The sequence below is a fragment of the Numida meleagris genome, chromosome 4 (genome assembly GCF_002078875.1).
Source record: "Numida meleagris isolate 19003 breed g44 Domestic line chromosome 4, NumMel1.0, whole genome shotgun sequence".
In the NCBI taxonomy this organism is placed as follows: Eukaryota; Metazoa; Chordata; class Aves; order Galliformes; family Numididae; genus Numida; species Numida meleagris.
In genome coordinates, this window is record NC_034412.1 from 76,521,204 (window position 1) to 76,539,995 (window position 18,792).

Genomic DNA, 18,792 nt, shown 5'->3' on the forward strand with positions numbered 1-18,792 from the left:
GTGTAGAAGGAAGACTAAGGAGGAATTAAAGTGTTGGTCAGGTCCTTTCAAAGGTCTGTGACAGATCTGTTTGTGGATCCTTGTTGATTTATTGTGACATTGCTAGCACAAATGAACTTGGAAGAAAAGGTGCCATTAACAACAGGCCACCACCACAATTCTGTGTTGTAGAAGGTGCCTTAATGTCTTATTCCAGCTACTTCTTTGGACAACTGCTATGCTGTTGTAGTAGAATAACCTCATATTTTTCTTTCTTTCGTGCATTGAAAATGTTTTTAAACTTTCCAGAACACTGTACATTCATGGCCATACAAAGCTGGATTTCATAGTCTGGTATACTGCAATTGAAAAAGCAGCGGGTACAGATGGTAATGCATTGCAAGATCAGCAGCTCAGCAAAAATGATGTTCCCATTATAGTGAACAGCTGTATAGCATTTGTTACACAGTATGGTAAGTACAGTAGGTTTTGTTCAACCTAAGATCATTTGTATAATAGCTAATCACTACACTTTCAGAGTTTAGTATTGAATGAGCTTATATATATTAGTCAATGTAAAATCATACCTCTTGTTAGCCCCACCACTCATTGATGTGGTGGTAAAGTACAGTGGCATGTGTCTGAGAATAAACAGTGTGTGGAAGTACAACTACAGAAATCCCCTACATGGCCCCCACTGTATTTTTAAAATTGACTTATTTGCTTGATACAGCTTAGTCTTTGTCTCCCATGCCTCAGTGCAGAACTCCACAGCCCTGAAAACAGTCTGTGTGAGGCATGAACAGCTATGACTTGAGATGGTCAGCAAATCCAGGAAATTGATGTTAACTGTGGAGCCAGATTCAGTTTTAAGGCTGCTGATTTTTTCAGCATAGCAGCCTAGGGAGGTATAATGAGTTGCTGTTTGTTTGAGTAAATACTGCGAGTGTAATTTTCTATAGCATTAGATGATATTAAGATTATGTCTGTGTCCTTTTCACTGCTGCAAATTAATCAGTTCTCTTGTGAAATGATAAATACCTATCAACCCTGTACAAATTTATCTTCAGGATAGATGTGTCTGTAACCTCTGTCAGCATGAGAAGACCTAATTTGTATTTCACTGATGGAAATCTGACTAACTCTTAAATGTAGCAATAGTTCATCATCATAAAAAGTTGTATCTGGGTTACAGTTGTTGCCTTAAACTAAGAAAAAATGTTTTTGCTAAATTAGATTTTCATCATTAGCAATAGAAATTTTTCTAAGTATAATTTACACTGATTTATGCACTGAAGTGTTGTTAAACCAGAATACAGTTGTTCCCAACTCAGAAATATTGCTAATACATGTTCTAAATTAAAAGTCAATGTCTTAATGTTTTTTTTTTTAATTAAGTCTTCATTTATATATAGATTTTTTTCATGATCAAGGTTACTGGGTGCTATACTATTCATTTGAAAGTTGAAAGACATATGTGTATGTTATTTGTAGACATACATGTTTTTTTGTTGTAATGAAGGCTATGTCTTTGGTTATGTCCTACTCATGACAGACGCTATCAGGTCCAACACCTGCTCCTGACAGTAGCAACACAAAGACAGTATCTAATGGTAGTGCTTGTGGGCATCTCAAGAAAAGTGAATTGGAAGACACGATTTCATAGGTTTTGACAGAATACTTCTTTTGACAACTACATAAGGCAGGCAGTGTTTTGTAGATAATGATTTTCTTTTTCAAAAAATGTGAGGAAATGCAGGAAGAACGTGCGTTTTGTGGAACAGAATCCACGTAAAATTTCCCCAAGTATTAAAAAAGGAAAGTTTAACTACTTTCATATGCAGTAATAGAAGGTAATCTCCACTGTACTTCAGACTATGATTTTTTAATTTTATTTTTTAAGTTTACTTTGATATTTTCAGTCATTTATTAGTGACCGCATAGTATCTTCCTTGACTTGAGGAAAATCAGAAAAAAAGTAATTGTTCCTAGTAATCTTAAGGTTTTTTTGATACTGAGATATATATCAGATTGGATGAATCCAATACTGTGAGTCCTACGTTGAGGTAGTCAGTAGGGGAATAAAATAGTGTGAGTACTGATGATGAATAACGTAAATAATAACTGTGTGTGTAGATTCAGTGAAACTGAAATTATCCATTGAAATCCAAATCCAATCCAAATCCATTGAAACTTCTTTCCTTCACTGTGTCTTTTCAAACTATTGATTTAGGAAGTTGAACTGCATGTAAAACATTCCTGAAGTTGTGGTGCCAGGCTTGATTAATTTTATGATGCGTGTATTTACAAAGATATAAGGGTATAAGCAGACTTGACAGTGTTTTCTCTAACCAAGTATGCAAAAGTCTGAAAGATACTAGTAGGAATTTTGATCTGTTTGGTAGCCAGACATACTTTTTGTGTAAGAAGATTTGGAATTCCTAAAAGAACACTCAATTTTATGGATATTTATTTATTTTTCTATCCTGCATTTCTGTAACCTAGGTTTAGGTAGCAAGCATATATACCTCAAGAATGGTGATTCGTCCAATGTGGCTGAACTGCTGGAAAGTTTCAAAAAAGATGCAAGGAGTGTTAAACTGAGAGCTGGAAAACATCGGCTTGAAGATGTGACTGATGTATTGAAAAGCTTTCTTTCTCAAATAGATGATGCAATTCTCACTAAGGAACTCTATCCATTCTGGATTTCTGCATTAGGTAATATATTAAATAACATTCAATACAAGAAAGGTTGTTTGCATGTACTCAAGTATTGGAATTTTGTTATATACTTGCACTATGTGCTTAGGGATGCACAGGAAAAAACAAGATGCAGCATTAATTTCTGCATTAGAGCATTGAAATAGTATAGGCCCATTGCTTGACTAGCCTTTGTCTTTGAAAAGGATGATTAAAATGATACTCCTCTGTGATTTTGCTTAAGTTCAAACATATGGAGGATTCTCCAGTATAAGCCGCTAGAAGTCCGGGTAATTCGACTATGAGTATTAAATATATTTGATCTTTCACCTTATTTGAACAAATTAGTGGAAGGAATGCTAATTTATTTACTCATAATAAGACTGTTATCATCAGAAATCAGAGAAAGCCATATCTGTAGCACTTTAGATTTGTTGGTTTTTTGTGAGAATATGTAGTATTGTCACACTGATTTAAGTTCTAGGTTTGTACATGCGGCTAAAATTCTGCTCCAGCTTTTAAAGAAGAGAATCCTGTCCTTCTGTACAAAAGTGACATGGAAAGTACTGCTGGGAAGATGAAAACCCCTATGAAAATTTAAACTGTTTGTATTTTTTCCACAGTTACTCAATAAATATGGTTTGTTCAGTAGTTATTGTAGAGTGTTAGCAATCACGTGGAATAGATGAGAGGAATACTGCAGATTTTCTTTTCAGAAACACGAGAGAAACAACAGCAGAGAAGAAAATGTTAAAAAAAAAAATAATTATTATAATATTACATCAACTTAACAATTGCCCCAAGCAGGATTATTCTCTGTAGCCTTTGTGCTATATTCAGCACAAAGAGGCAGACATAAAGGTAGAGAGAAAAGGCTGTGTCTCAGATGCTCTAAGTCCAATTACAGCATCCAATTACAATCCACTGGAATTCCTATCTGCCACTGTTCAGCTTTGTGCAATTTATTGCCTCTCCTTTCCTCTCCTCTTATTAGTCTTTTATTTTTAAAACTTTAAACTACATTGGGCCTTAAGATATTTCTCCAATTAAAAAACATAGCTGATGAAAAGATATTTTTTTCCCTCATCTCTGGGTACTCTTGGAAGTATATATTTAGAAAGGCCTGCTCTGAAAGTTATGCCTCCTACTTTATCTTGTTTGCCCATGATGTCAGAGGTGGATGCTGGTGGTATGGCAATAGAGTTTGAACCTTCCCACCGGTATTCCATTACATTTTGTTGTCATGTGACAGCTGGCAGCAGAGGAGCAGTCTGACAAATTGGTGTCTGATATGGAAGTATATACGGAGCAAACATGTGTCATTTAGTATCTTTCTGCAGAAAAAAATTGCACCCTTTGACATTCATCAATACTTGCTGACATTTGTGGAGACCAAACAGTGGATCTGAGCACAGTTAGGCAGAGGATGGAGCATTTCAGCTGTGGTGACAGTGACAGTGGGTCTTTTCTACTGGTGAAGATTTTCACAAGTGCAGTATGCAGGCTCTTACTGCTGTTCTTTCCTTGAACTAATGTACGATAACAGACTCTGTTAATAGTAAATTTTCAGTATTGTCTTCATGAAGAAGAGATTGAGTAAATTACATTTTTAAATAACTAGATGATGCAGATATAGTTAATGAGAATTGCTGCTAATTTTTATTATACACTGTTATTAAGGCTCAGTGATTGTTATTTTCTGGCAGATATGCAAAATGAAAAGGAACGTGTGATGAAGTATGGAGCTTTTATTCGTACACTTCCTCCAGTCAATAAGGCAACTTTGGCTGCTTTAATTGAACATCTTTACAGGTAAATGTAAATAATGCACTGTAGCAGAGAAATTCCTGGAACGTGTAATGCTACCATGAATAAAATGTGGATTGCTTTATCAAGAGCTTCACTTGTTGTGATTATTAATAATATTTAATTGCCTTTAATTTATAACATGCTGTGTCTTTGGTTATATTTTTAGTAATAGGTAACTATAAATATCAATAGGATGGAAATGCCTTACGGTGATAGGGATCTGTCAGTATTTGAATCCAAGCATGGTAATTTTTGATGGAGCTTCTTTAGATGAACTTATTTTACCATAGTCTATTTCTTTTCCAGAGGGTTATTGCAATTTTTTCTTGAGATAAAAATAATTTTTGAGTGAAATTTCCTTCTCCCCGTTCTGTACTGGCAATGACAATTTTGAAACTTAGCTACCTTTCAAATATTTCATCATTGCTTCACTTTGTATCTATGTTAATTATGGAGAATATTCAAATTATTCATGGTGAAGTGTTTGAGTAGAAAACCCTTTTATTTTCTGTACTCAGAATTAGAGCCATTACATAGTAGATGTTATTTAAAAACTGTTTATACAATTACTAAATTGATTGCTACTTTTTCTAGAATAAAGATTATACTAAGTATTGTGGTTAATGATTTTTCTAAGCTTATTCAGTTCAGATGTTAATATACTGATTAAAGTGTTCTGAAAAAAGTTTGTACATATTTTTATAACAGGAAAATTTCTGTTTGCTTCCAAAAGAAAACATGTTATGTAAACTACAGTATGAAGACATTGGTATGAAAACTTCACCACAAGTACATAAACTAAAAATTTCCTAATTTATTTCCATGCTTCTTTTGATCTAAGGTGATTGGTTTGTAGGATATACAAAAATACATAACATAACAAATGATTTTGATATTGCTTGAGGTGCAGATAAAGTATAAATTAATAAATTACACTAGGTTTTTCTTTTTTTTTTGTTTAAATGTACTTCATTTTCTCTAGAGGAGCCTTGAACAACTAAAGGAATAATGGGATCATCTAAATATATTTCTTTTTCCTTCAACAGGGTGCAGAAATGTTCTGAAATCAATCATATGAACCCTCACAACCTAGCCCTGGTGTTTTCTTCATGCTTATTTCAAACTAAAGGCCAGACTAGTGAAGAAGTCAATGTAATTGAAGATCTAATTAAAAATTATGTGCAACTTTTTGATGTGGGTATCTTTATATAAAGTGTCTTAATTGCTCTGCTCTTAGACATGCTAAAATATAGAAATGTCTTTAATATTAGAGATGATCCTGGTATTGGTTACGCTCTCTAAAGATGTGCAAAGCTATTGAACTCTAATTCAGTGGATGTAGTTCCCTCTTTGCTTTAAATTTTGTTTCCCAGATGGCTTAGCCCATGAAGGAAAGACTATATAGGATTACTGTGAGCTAATTTTTCCCAGGATTGTGCACACTCTTCTTGCTGATACTGATTACTGGCAATCTTAAGAAAACTTTGAGATGATAACTATTAAAAGTAATACTTCCATTCAGTTTTCAGATACTAGTCAGAACAGAAAAATAATGTGTTCTTTGTGTTTGAGCTGTGATTGCAATAAGGATTTTAGTGGAAACAAATTTTGGTTCCTTAGGCCTTGAATGAGCATTGAATCCAGCTGGATTGTTTGCAGCAATTCATCTTGGCAGCTTGGCAGTTTTTCATGGAGTACTCTCTCTAATATGTATTTGGTACAGTTCATAGTAATGATCCCATCAATGAAATAGTCTTTCTGATGGATAGAATATTTTACATAGTACTTCTGTAAGAACATGATTATTAGTAGTGCTAACCATTAATAGTAAGTATTCATCTATTTTTATACTGTACTTGCACTGATTAGTTTATTATATTGAAGTAATGTTTGCTAGTTAATGTTATGATTTTTATAGTAGTTTGTAACTATTAATTAAATAAAAATGTTTAATTTTAAACAGATAAATGAAGACCAGGTCAAACAAATGGATATAGAGAACAGTTTTATTACCAGATGGAAAGACACTCAGGTAAGTGGAAGAAGCGGTATGCAAATGCTTCTAACAAAGAATATTTTGTTGTGTATAAGTTTTTATACCTCAATTTTTAAATGTAAATTTCTAAGTTTGTGTAGTGGCTAGTGTTGCTAAATACAGAACTGAAGGAAGTAAAAGATGAGGCAAGAACTGATAAAGTAGAACAGTTTTTGTAAAGCATACCGCACAATTATCCCAGTGTTCAGGCTAGATTATAACTTGCAGATTGTTACATGCTTTTCAGTGCTTCATAAATTGTAGTAGAAAGAAATGATCGGAATGTCTAAGTATGAAAATGGCAACCAATTTTAAACATACATATCAAATACTTTCAATTGTATATTAATACTTCTATTATTTTGTGATCTTTTGGTACATATAGTCTCTCTCCATTAGAGAATAACAATCCCTATAAGCTCAAAGTTCCTGAATTATTTGCCATATGCTTTTTTACAACCATATATGGACTCCCATGGTACAAATATGGCTGAGGAAATCTTCAAACACATACAAACATGGTTACTTAGTCAAACTGAACTTTGAGAAATGGTATATGAAAACAGGAGATCCTACTGTTATCTTCATTTTGAGTTGTACCTGTAAGAACACTTAAATAAATTATGAGTTGGTAAGAAATAGCAAAGTGATAGTATATTTCACTGTCAGAATGGTCTGTGTGTGCAGTCCTCATTAAACCAAAAACTGGTAAGTTAGATAAACATGACCAAGCTAGGTGAATCAAGAGAGGTCAAAGGAAGTGAGTATAGGACTCTTAGAAGCTTTTTCCGACATGTAAAGCAGTAAAGGAGAATCTTTCATTAGTTTTGGAGCTTATCAGGCTTTGGAAATGAATGGAAAGTTGCCAGGAAAAAGATCTATGATGCTTTCTCTGATGGCTATCTTCCCCTTTCTGGTAAGATTTGTGGTACTTTGAAGCCATTAATAAAAATAAGAGTCTTGCAAATACACATTGAAATTGCATGTTTGGTGCTTTGCTATCTTGAGTCTGTTTTCACCTTATGTTTCCTTCTTGTCTGGGTCAGAGTGCCATTAAGCTTTCTGATAATGGCCTACTGACAATGTGTGTGTAAAAAAGCTTGCTCCCTTTGGTGGCTGATGAGTAATGACTAAGTCACTGGGAAACAAATTTTAGTTTATTACTGTTGCAGAATGTAAGCATCTGCCTTTGTAATTCCAAGAGCATTCTGTGAATGTTGAAGTATCTTTAATGATACTTGTTAATTCTGAGGCCCATGAGAAGGACCCTGCTGAGATTTGAGAATAAAATCTTGAAGCTTAAGATTTGCACAAACTTTTAAATGCATTCTTTTCTAGGCTTTTAGAATCAAGAAGTTCTCGTTACAGATTTATTACACAATTAATGTTTTCCCAGCAGCTCTGGGAAGTGTAAGTGGTTAAATGTTTATAATTTGGAGAAATTAAGAAGACCTGCGAGAAGTTTTGTGAGTACAGAAGGGGACAGTAAAAATGTTTACAATTAGTTATGGAGATAGAAGAAACTGAAGGGAGGTTGAGGTTATGAGCAACTTTTTTACCAACTGCTAGTTAGGTGGTTTGTCTAAACCTGAAGAATATAGAGAAGAACCATATTAAGTGCGTTTTAATACTTTTATGAAGGAGCTATGTTGCATTTGGAAGGCTGCCTGCTGAGGAAAAAGAGGCTTGCTTTGTTCCTTTTTTTTTTTTTTTGAGATGTAATTCTATTTTTCTAAAATTGGTAAAGTTTTTATTAAAAAACGTCCAGCACCTGAAAACCTGGTCTTAATTTTAAACTGTAGTCAGATTAGAACCTTCATGAATAAATGAGCCTGTTTGATTTTCCTGCAATTCTCCAGACTGATGAGAGGCAAAGTCATAGAAAGATAGAATCAGGATTTTAACTGTCCTTATTTTGCTTTCAGAAAAGTCTCTGCTGTTAACAATCAGTTTTCTGAATTGATAGCTAGACCTACTCTGCTAATAAACTGTCTTGATTCTTATAATACTGTGCTAAGCTTTAAATTCTTTATCAAAATATAATGATATCATTTAACCTTAAAAATGAAACATCCTATTCAAACAAAATCTTCTACCTCTTCACAGTATCACTGGGGTTGGAAGAGAACGCTTGAGATCATCTAGTCTAAACTGCTTGAGATCAGTCTAACTCCGTTGCTCAAGCAATGTCACTGAGTACAAGTTGCCTAGGACAATACCTAGACAGAGTTTGTCATCTTTAACCTGGGCCTCCTTTACTAGGAATAACTCGTCCTTGCTCCAGACTTTTCCTGTGGACTTAAGGGTGTGGGATTCCTGAAGGCTGGAACGATAGAGACGAAGAAGGTATTGCATACTCTGGCCTCTTCCATATTATCTGTCACCAGTTCTCCTTCCCCATTCAGTTGCTGGCCCATGTTTTCTATAGTCCCTAGTCATCAGCATCCACATTTTCCCTGGGTGGATGCTCATCCATCCAGACCTCATAAATACAAAAGGATAATTTGCAGTGCTTTCTAGTATTTAAGAAGCTCTTTCATTACTGCCTCTGAAATTTTAAGTTATTACATAGTATGCAACTGTCAATTTTTTTTATAGAATCATAGAATGAATCATAGAACGGTTTGCGTTGGAAGGGACCTTTAAGATCTTCTAGTTCCAACCCCCCTGCTATAGGCAGGGACACTTCCCTCTAGACCAGGTTGCTCAAAGTCCCATCCAGCCTGGCCTTGAATGCTTCCAGGGAGAGGGCATTCACAACCTCACTGGGCAACCTGTTCCACCATCTCACCATGATCACAGTCTTCCTAATACCTAGTCCAAATCTACCCTCTTCCAGTTTAAAATCATTTTCCTTTGTCCTGTTTCTACATGCCCTTTTAAAAAGTTCCTCCCCAGCTTTTCTTTAGGCCCATTCAGGTACTGGAAAGTAGATATAAAGTCTCCTCAGAGCCTTCTCTTCTCCAGGCTGAAGAGCCCCAACTCTCTCAGCCTGTCCCCATAAAAGAGGTGCTCTAGCCCTCTGATCATCTTTGTGGCCCTCCTCTGGACCCACTCCCACAGCTTGATGCCATTTTTGTGTTGGGGGCCCCAGAACTGGATGCAGTACTCCAGGTGGGGTCTCACAAGAGCAGAGTAGAGGGGCAGAATCACCTCCCTTGACCTGTTGGCCATGCTTCTCTTGATGCAACCTAGGATACAGCTGCCCTTCTGGGCTGCAAGTGCACATTGCTGGCTCATGTTGAGTCTTTCATCAGCTGACACTCTCAAATCCTTCTCCTCAGGGCTGCTCTCAAGCCATTCTCTGCCCAACCTGTATCTGTGCTTGAGATTGCCTCAACCCAGGAGCAGGACCTTGCACTTGGCCTTGTTGAACTTCATGAGATTGGCACGAGCCCACCTCTCAAGCTGGTCCAGCTTCCTCTGGATAGCATCCCTTCCATCTAGCATGTCAAATGCACTACTCGGCTTGGTGTAATCTGCAAACTTGCTGAGGGTGCAGTCAGACTCACTGTCCAAATCACCCACAAAGATGTTAAGTAACACTGGTCCTAACACCAATCCCTGAGGAATGCCACTCATCACTAGCCTCCACTTGGCACTGAGCCGTTGATTGCAACTCTCTGAGTGCCACCATACAGCCAATTCCTTATCCAGTGAGTGGTCCATCCATTTTCTCCAATTTGGTGACCAGGATGTCATGTGGGACAGTGTCAAATGCTTTGCATGAGTCTGGTAGATGACACCAGTTGCTCTTCCTTTATCCACTGACACTGTAACTCCATCATAAAAGGCCACCATGTTTGTCAGTCATGACTTGTCCTTGGTGAAGACATGTTGGTTACCATCAATCACCTCATCTTTATTCTCCATGTGTCTTAGTAGGGCCTTCAGGAGTATCTGCTCCATGATCTTGCCAGGCAAAGAAGTGAGACTGATTGGCCTGTAGTTCCCTGGATCTTTTTTTTTTTTTTTCCCTTTTTGAAAATGGGGGTTATATTTCCCCTTTTGCAATCAGTGGAAACTTGACCAGAGTGTCATGACCTTTCAAATGTGTGATAGATAGCAGCTTGGCAGCTTCATCCACCAGTTCCCTCAGAACCTGTGGGTGGATCTCTTTGGGTCCCATGGACTTGTGCACCTTCAGATTCTTTAGGTGGTCTCGAATGTGATCTTCTCTTACAGCAGGCAGGTCTACCTTCTCCAAGTTCTTACTGTTGCTTTTTGCAACTTGGGTGGTGTGGCTAGTGAAGTCTGAGGCAAAAAAGTCATTGAGCACCTCAGCTTTCTCTGTATCCCTCATGAACAGGTCTCCAGTTTCCTTCTGGAGAGGGCCTACATCCTCCCTGACTTTCTTTTTATCACTGATATGTGTAGAATTTCTTCTTGTTCCCCTTTATGCCACTGGCTAAATTTAATTCTGTCCGGGTTTTAGCTTTCCTACCCTGATCCCTGGATGCTTGGACAACTTTTTTGTAGTCCTCCCACGTAACCTTTTCCTGCTTCCTCTCCCTATGGACTTTCTTTTTGAGCTTAAGTCCAGGAGCTCCTTGCTGATCCACAGAGGCCTCCTGGCATTCTTACCTGCCTCCTTTTTTCTTGGGATGCACTGCTTCCGGGCTTGGAGGAGATGGCCCTTGAATACCAACCAGCTTTCTTGGGCCCCTCTTCCCTCCAGGGCTTTCTCCCATGTTGCCCTGCCAAGCAGTTTCCTGAAGCGTTCAAAGTCTACTCTCCTGAAATCCAAAGGAGCAAGCTTGCTGCTAAGCGCTTCTCAAAAAAGCTTGACCTTCCTCTTTGCTATATTTTACATTTATAACTTCTGTAATAGGTGTCATAATTTCAGAAGACTGAATTATATGCGTGCCTACATTGAATTTTTTTTCCAGGCTTGACCATATAATATTTTAAAACTCTGCTATTTAAAAGAAGAGTACTTAGTATCTGATACCTTCATCAGTGCTGTGTAAAGAATAGGCAGACCCAACCAGCTGTGTGATGAGCTGTGCTTGTCATACAGATCTGAAATAGGATAAATATTTTTGGAATAGAATGGCTAGTTGGAGTGGTATGTCTTTTAGATATCTTTCATTATTTCAGTGAAAGAAAGGAGTACACTGAAACATACTGTTCTCAGTTGCTTTCTTCCTCTTAGTCATTAGTTGTCATCTTTTAACGTGTGAGCAGTTCTCAAGGCCCTGCAAGGCTTACATGTGCAGATCATGGAATGTGGAGGTTGGATTTCAGTCTTGTGCAGGAAAGCTAGCTCTTGGTCAATTTTTAAGTATAGACTTCCAGCTACTGTTAAGACTGATGTCTTGTTGCAGGCAGAGTAATTTAACAGCATGGGTGGTTGGCAACTTAACCTTCAAGTAATAATACTTAAGAATTCAGTGTAAGAGTCCTTTCCATTTAGCATTTGATTGTCTGACATTATTGCATCTAAATATATGTATGTTTGGAGGGAAAATCAGTGATGCAAATACTTAATACATTTGAGTATATTGGTTGCTATAGTAGAATTATCTCCAGGCTGGTGATACAGTGTGTTCATAGAATGACTGAACCAAATTTCTGCTGAAGGCCTGAAAGTTCTTACGTCTGAAATGTCACTGCAACTCCTTTTCCAGTTTGTACTTCATTAGCTGCACTTCATTTTCTGTCCACCATGTACTTAGGCCAGCTGTTTCTGTTTGCTGCTGTAATTTACAGCACATTTTCTCTCCATACATTTGTTTATATGAGCCCAATGGAAATCAAATGTCAGCTTCATTCTTTTTTTCAACCTTTTTCTGTAATACCATCTGAAAAGCAAATTTTAAAACTAAATGAGCTTTTTTGAGTCTGTGCCACTATAATTAAGAAGCTTTCTTCAAAGTAGCTTTTTAATGTTTTTTGTCACAAATGTTTCCATTAGTTTTCTATTCTCAGGGGCTAAACTAACTTTCAAGACACAATTTTCCAGAATGTTAATGTTCTTTAAAATTGAGTGGTGCCATTTATTTTTCTGTGGAAATGTAGCTTTTGTAAATTAGTCAAAATGTATCCCAAAGCCTGCCTGTTTTTATTATTTTCTCCATAACTTATTCTGTATATGATGCAGTTTTTGTTTTTCTTAGCCTCTGTCTTTAACATCACTAAGAATACTGTTCTCAGAATTGACACAAATTGGTATTCTTAAAGAATTAATAATCAAATTAACATTATATTGGTAATATTAGTAAAAGGATGCTCTTGCTACTAGCTACCTTACTTTTCTTTCCATGATCTGAACATCATTGTTTTACAAAGTATTTTTAGTACTGGGAGGAATCACAGTCTTTTGAAGGTGCTTATGATTATATTGCAAGGGAACATGGGCAGGCAAAGAGCTAGACATTTTTAACTACAGAAAATTAATTTCTCATCCAAGAAAGTAGTCTTATTGCATAGATGAGGAACCTGGTACCAAGAGAAAATACTTAATTTCTTTCATAAGTTAACTTTTTCTCCTTGATCGTAAACTGCTGGATTTACTGACATCTCATTTCTTCATAAGATTCATGTTATTACACATTCTTTGATTGCATTTGTTGCTACTGAGTGTATTAAACTGCTATATGTTACATCATACATTTGCTTTATTATCTAATTATTGCATATTTACTGTTCTGTGTAATAGTTTTGATATTTGGTTCAACAAACTTAAAGAGATAACTTTAATGGAGCTTAATATCGAGAACATGTATTTTGATTCCTTTTTTAATTATGTAATGACATGTTTCCATTGTGATTAATAATAATAACTGTAGACTTCATAGTAATGAGTTCTGGTTATCTGAATTTTTGCAAATGGCTTTAGGACTGAAATATCCTGGTATTAGTAATTTTTCTTCTCATTTTTAACAGATTCATTATATTTTGGGACTGCTTCCCATCATTTTCTGTGGTTTTAAGTTCATCTGTTTTGGCAATGAAGTGAGCCTGGCTAAAATTTGTTTTTGAATGTGATTGCATTGGATTTAGTCAGGGTTTGGATATTCCCTTTGAATCTGAGAGTAAGATTTCTTTCATTTCACTAATGAATGTAGTGCAGATTTTTCCATTAGTCTCAGCTTTGGGAGTCTTTTGTAGATAAAGGGTGTGGGGAAGTTTTATGTTCAGTACCTGCTAGCACATCTTCTAAGTAATCAATGCATTTTCCCAATTTAAAAGAATACTGAAACTACTGAAAGTAGTTTTAAGACATTTTGACTTTTTTTTTTGGTCATTATGTATTGTTTTAGGTTTCCCAGGCTGGAGACCTGCTGATTGAAGTTTATGTAGAAAGAAAGGAGCCAGACTGTAGTAGTATAATCAGGGTGAGTGTATAGAAGTGATTTTTACCAAACACTTTCTCATACTGCCTTCAAAATTTTGTTTTCATACATGCTTGTGCAGTTACATCAAAAAGGTATGAATTTCTATCTATCACTATTCTTTTAAGAATCTTTTTTATTTACTCTGTTGCCTAAATTTTCTTAAGACTTTTTATTCTGCATTTTTAAAGAGAATGTTATACAGTTTTAAGCAGAGAAATTCTCCTTTGGCTTTACTGAAGCATACAGTGGTAAAAATTCTCACAGCTCTATCCCTGCAACACACAAGAAAATTAACAATGCACAGTGAATGCTGGTTTTGTTCAGTACTAAATGACCATTTAAATTACCATCCTGATACTTTGGGTTTGTTTTTTTGTTTCTTTGTTGGTTTTTTTTTTGCTGGTGGCTACCTGCCTTGCTTGAGAGCTGGAAACCAAAGCTTTCTACTTAATGTAATTGAGATTTTTCAGTCTGGCATTTGACAGCATATTTTAAATTCACTCATGTCCATTTAGTAGTACTCTGTTTTTTGGATGCTAATAGATTTTGCCTTACTTTCATTTAACCATATCTTCCCTTGCCCTTCCAACTGCTGCTAGATTTCACTTTTTATTTCCATTTTGTTCAGCACATGACCCTCAAATTTATGTGTATATACTATGTGGTATATATATGTACAACATTTATGTATACATACACATCGGAAGACTGTATTTTTTTGGTTTTTGTTTTTTAATTACTTCATTGCTAACATAATTTTAGTAATTTTTTTACTAACCTTTCTTTCCATTCTTTCTATACCTAGAAAAAAATATGCTAGGTATGTTTTTTTTAATTTTTGAAGGGGGGAGAAAATGAGTTTAAGGTTATGGAAATGTTACTAGTTTCATGGTAGAAAATATAGAAGGTATTCTGTAGTCTTAGAAAAAGCATGAATTTCCAACTCTGTGTATCTGCTTTTTTCTAAGTCAAATTGTGAGGAAGATTTGAGGGGAAAAAATCAGAAAATGGTAATTTTAATGCATTATAAATTGATTTAATTTGTGTTATAGGTATCGCCTTTGACAGAAGCAGAAGAATTAACTAATGACATTTTAGGAATAAAAAACATTACTCCTAACAAAGATGATATCTGGGCTACTTTTGAAGTACTTGAAAATGGAGAACTAGGTTAGTGATGCATAATCATTAAATTTTTATTATCTTTTAACATATAATCAAAAGGTTAAAGAGTTATTAAAAGTTATATATCCTTCATGCTATTGTTGCTATATGCATTCAGTTATTGTGGCATCTGCACGATTCCCTTCTAAACTTTGTCTGCATTAATTCAGTGAGTTGTTTTTGAATGCTTATAAATTGTTGGCTGAAAAAAACTTTGTCTTACTTTGGCTTACATTTCATGAGCTATCAGCTACAGAACAGTAGGTCTTACCAGTGAATCTCAAAGAAGAAACATTTTCATTAAGTCAGTAATGGATTTCATAAGAAGTGTTTTTCAGAAAGTGAAATGAGGGCATTTATGCCATATTTTGGTGAAAGTATCTTTTTTATTATTTAGTCAATTACTGTAAGTATGTTAAAAAAAAGAGAGAGAGGAAGCATAAAGTTATATATATAAGTTATATAGTTATATAAAGTTAGTTATAAAGTTATATAATGCTGTGTTTATTACAAGTGGCACGATGTATATTGCAGAACTTTGAAACGTTTGTTTTAAATATGCTTCCAACAGGGACAAAGGTCACAATATTTGTCTAATGTTAAAAAAAAAAAAAAAAAAATTCAGGTGCTTTATGCGTTTTGAAGACCACGCTTTATTAGAGATACTTGAAATAGCAAAGTAAAAGTTTTTCTGTTACTATTAAGGCATCTTATTCTAATGAATTTTCACTAATGTCATCTGCTTTACAAATACCTATATACCTCAGGGACTGAAATATGCTTTTAGTAAAAAGCAATGTCTGTTGGCACTTCACACTAAGCTGCTCTTAGTATTATTTCCATGCTACAGAAGTGGACCGTGGACTTATTTCTGTACTGTAGATAACTACTCAAAATTCAAAAAAATTCAGAAGTTCAGAAAAAGATATAAAAATAGAAAAAACTAAGATAACTAAGATTTGAATATTTTTGTTGTATTTGATCTTCATATCTACTTACTAGTAAATGTAAAGAGATTATAATATTCCTGATGCACTCAGTCTTGACCTTGACAGTGTTAATAATGAGAATGAAAATGCATTCTCCATTTTTAAACGGAATGATCCTGGCACCTCCTTGCATCTTAGTCTTGTGGTGTGCTATGTAGACTTGTAACACAGAGTTCATTTAATTATTCATAGATGTAGGTGTCAACTGACAAAGAATGCTAGCATCTATTATCTTTGGAAGTGTCCTGGTAATTCCTATGAGACCCCTAGAAATCTTATTTATTTTAATTGAGTAATGGAAAAAAAAATGAAAAGGGAGTTTTATTTTCTTAACCTTGCTGTATAACACTTAAAAGGAAATGAAAACTGAAGGAGTCATGGCCAAGAGAAGCTAAAAGGAATTACAAGAGACAGACCTTAGGGCAAGTTCTTGAGGTATCTGCAAGTAACAATTAGTATTTTTGTGGGCGAAAAAGACTTTCTGAGCTAATATCTTTTCAAGATTGGCAAAATTAATCTTACAGAGATACTCTGCAGGTGGTATATAGGACTGTCAATGTTGGTAAGGTATTAGTGTATCCCATTGAAATAAATGGATTTATGGAGCAAAATAGAAAATGACATACTAAAAATGAAACAAAAAAAACCCAAAATGGATAGCAAACTCAAAGTCCTGAATTCAGCACCTCCAACCAGTCTGTAGATTCTGTGTTGATTGTTGATGACATGTCTCCTTCATGGATTCCTTTGTGGCATAATCTGTGCATCATGACAGGAAAATGAAATAAAGTTGAAAAAAATTATGCCAGTAGTAAGAGGCACTGATTCAAGGAGACTTTCCTGATTCAACGGCTGAACCTAGCAGATTTTCAAACGGCTGAAAAATAAATGAACTAACAGAGAAAGATAGCTCCTTGCAATCTTTGATTCTAATGTGACACTAAAGAACTAAAACAATAATTTTTTTCTTCTGCAAGTTTCTATTGTGACATTCATCATATGACAGTTACATAATTGAAGGCATTTACAAGTAATTTGAATTTTTGACATGACATGATAGAAACAAAATTTGCTCAAATGTACATCAGTGACCATAGTGTCTTTCTGACAGAAATTCATTTTCTGCTTGTATTCCTGCCATAGTCTGGTTCCTGTCTGGTGTATGGTGATATTTGGTTCATTTCACTCAATCCTGAAGTTTTCTGGAAGTTACTTTACTTTAGTTTTCCTGAAATGTCTTTTAAGATATACTGCCCTGAAAATGAACCCTGAGAATTCAAGAAAATTAGATTATTGTATTTTCTAAAAAGTAATTTTCTCCTGATATTTATTGCAATTTAAGACTAAAATGACTTGTTTGAGATATTTACTAGCATATGATGACCTATGTAAAAGGGTAATTGGATGCATGTGTTGACTGCTTGCTGTTCAAAATACTGAAATTGCAATATTAAAAATCAACAAAATTATATGCATATAGAAAACTTGAAATAATTGATAATTTTATCTAACTTAATACAGACAGTTCAGTACCATATGCTTTTATAAAATAGGGTGTATATTTCTTTTAGTAGTTTGTACTTGATGGATAGCTTGTAAATGAGGTAGGTTGCCAGTAAAGCAGCTAATACATTTCAGCATGATGATTTATGTACTGTGTAATCCATGATGACAGATGGTCTTAAATGTAACTATAAATAAAACAGTAGGTATTTACTCTGGGAATGCTGGTGTTCCAGGAAGTTGTGGTGATTTGCCAGGGTTTCCTGCTGTTTGCAAAGTTACTCTCCTTAAAATGGATTTTTCTTCTCTTGTACAAAGTCAACAAGTTGTTTTGACGTTAGCACATTAAAGAATCAATGGTTTCCCAAAAGTTGAAAAGAATTTAAAAAGTTGCATCATTTAAAACAAAAGGGCCAGAAGTAATGGAGTTATAAAATGGTTGTTGAAAAAGTATTTTTGTTAGGCTGTTTTGTTTTTATGTCTGCATCATAAAATCCTGATATAAGTGATATAACAAATATAGTTAAGCCGTTTAACATTGCCGTGTATGTGGCTGCTGCATTCTGGAGCTTTGGTGTTTGGGTAAATGTTTTGCTAGAGCGTGGTGCTGGACAGCCCCAAAGCAGCTGGTGACATTTCATATTCATCCATCCTGTCAGGAGTGATAAAGGAGTTTATGGCACCATAGCCATACTTTTCCCCTTGGCTACAGGGAGATATAGGGCTAGACTGCATGACACTACACAATAATGTCACACAGGTGTGCTTTTCCAGGAGTTGTATTCAGGTCTTCTCAGGGCTTGACCCACATTAGATGTGTGAAAGTGGGAGCGTGGAACTTGTGGAAAAATCTGTCTTTGGAGAGAAAAGGACTCTTGCATCCACTGCTCTAAGTTGAGACTTGCAAAGCCATTGTTAAGTCCTCGTGCTTTCCATAGATTATATTCTGTGCTTACTGCTTGCAAGCCATTGAGTGTGTGTGTGGAGAGGCAGTTAGTTACAGAGTGGTATTGTGCAAAGGGAGATTCTGCTGTGCAGCCTCCCTCCGTTTACATCAACGTGTGTAGTGTGATACATGAGGCTGTGCTGCCGTGTGTGTCACGTTCACATTTCTACTTGATCTAGTAATGCAAGTTTAGGGACTGTTTGCAAAGCATTTCCAGCTTTCATTTGGTATATGGAGTTTGTATAGAGTACTGGTAGGGCTTTTCTGTCACTGTGGTGTTTCAATTTTATGAAAGGGTCTCAAAGTTACTCTTTGTGGGTGGATCTG

The 18,792-nt window shown here is 35.4% G+C and overlaps 1 protein-coding gene across 5 annotated transcripts in view; it reads left to right on the plus strand.

Annotated features, from left to right (window-relative positions):
- The window catches only part of ARAP2 (ArfGAP with RhoGAP domain, ankyrin repeat and PH domain 2), a 132,414-nt gene that overhangs the window by 86,372 nt on the left and 27,250 nt on the right, over positions 1–18,792 (plus strand). For all 5 annotated transcript variants that reach the window (XM_021395387.1, XM_021395386.1, XM_021395385.1 and 2 more), the window contains exons 20-26: positions 289–452; positions 2,485–2,697; positions 4,386–4,491; positions 5,535–5,682; positions 6,452–6,520; positions 13,789–13,863; positions 14,916–15,033. In XM_021395387.1, coding sequence (XP_021251062.1) covers positions 289–452; positions 2,485–2,697; positions 4,386–4,491; positions 5,535–5,682; positions 6,452–6,520; positions 13,789–13,863; positions 14,916–15,033 — 893 coding nt within the window. The remainder of the gene's footprint in view (positions 1–288; positions 453–2,484; positions 2,698–4,385; positions 4,492–5,534; positions 5,683–6,451; positions 6,521–13,788; positions 13,864–14,915; positions 15,034–18,792) is intronic.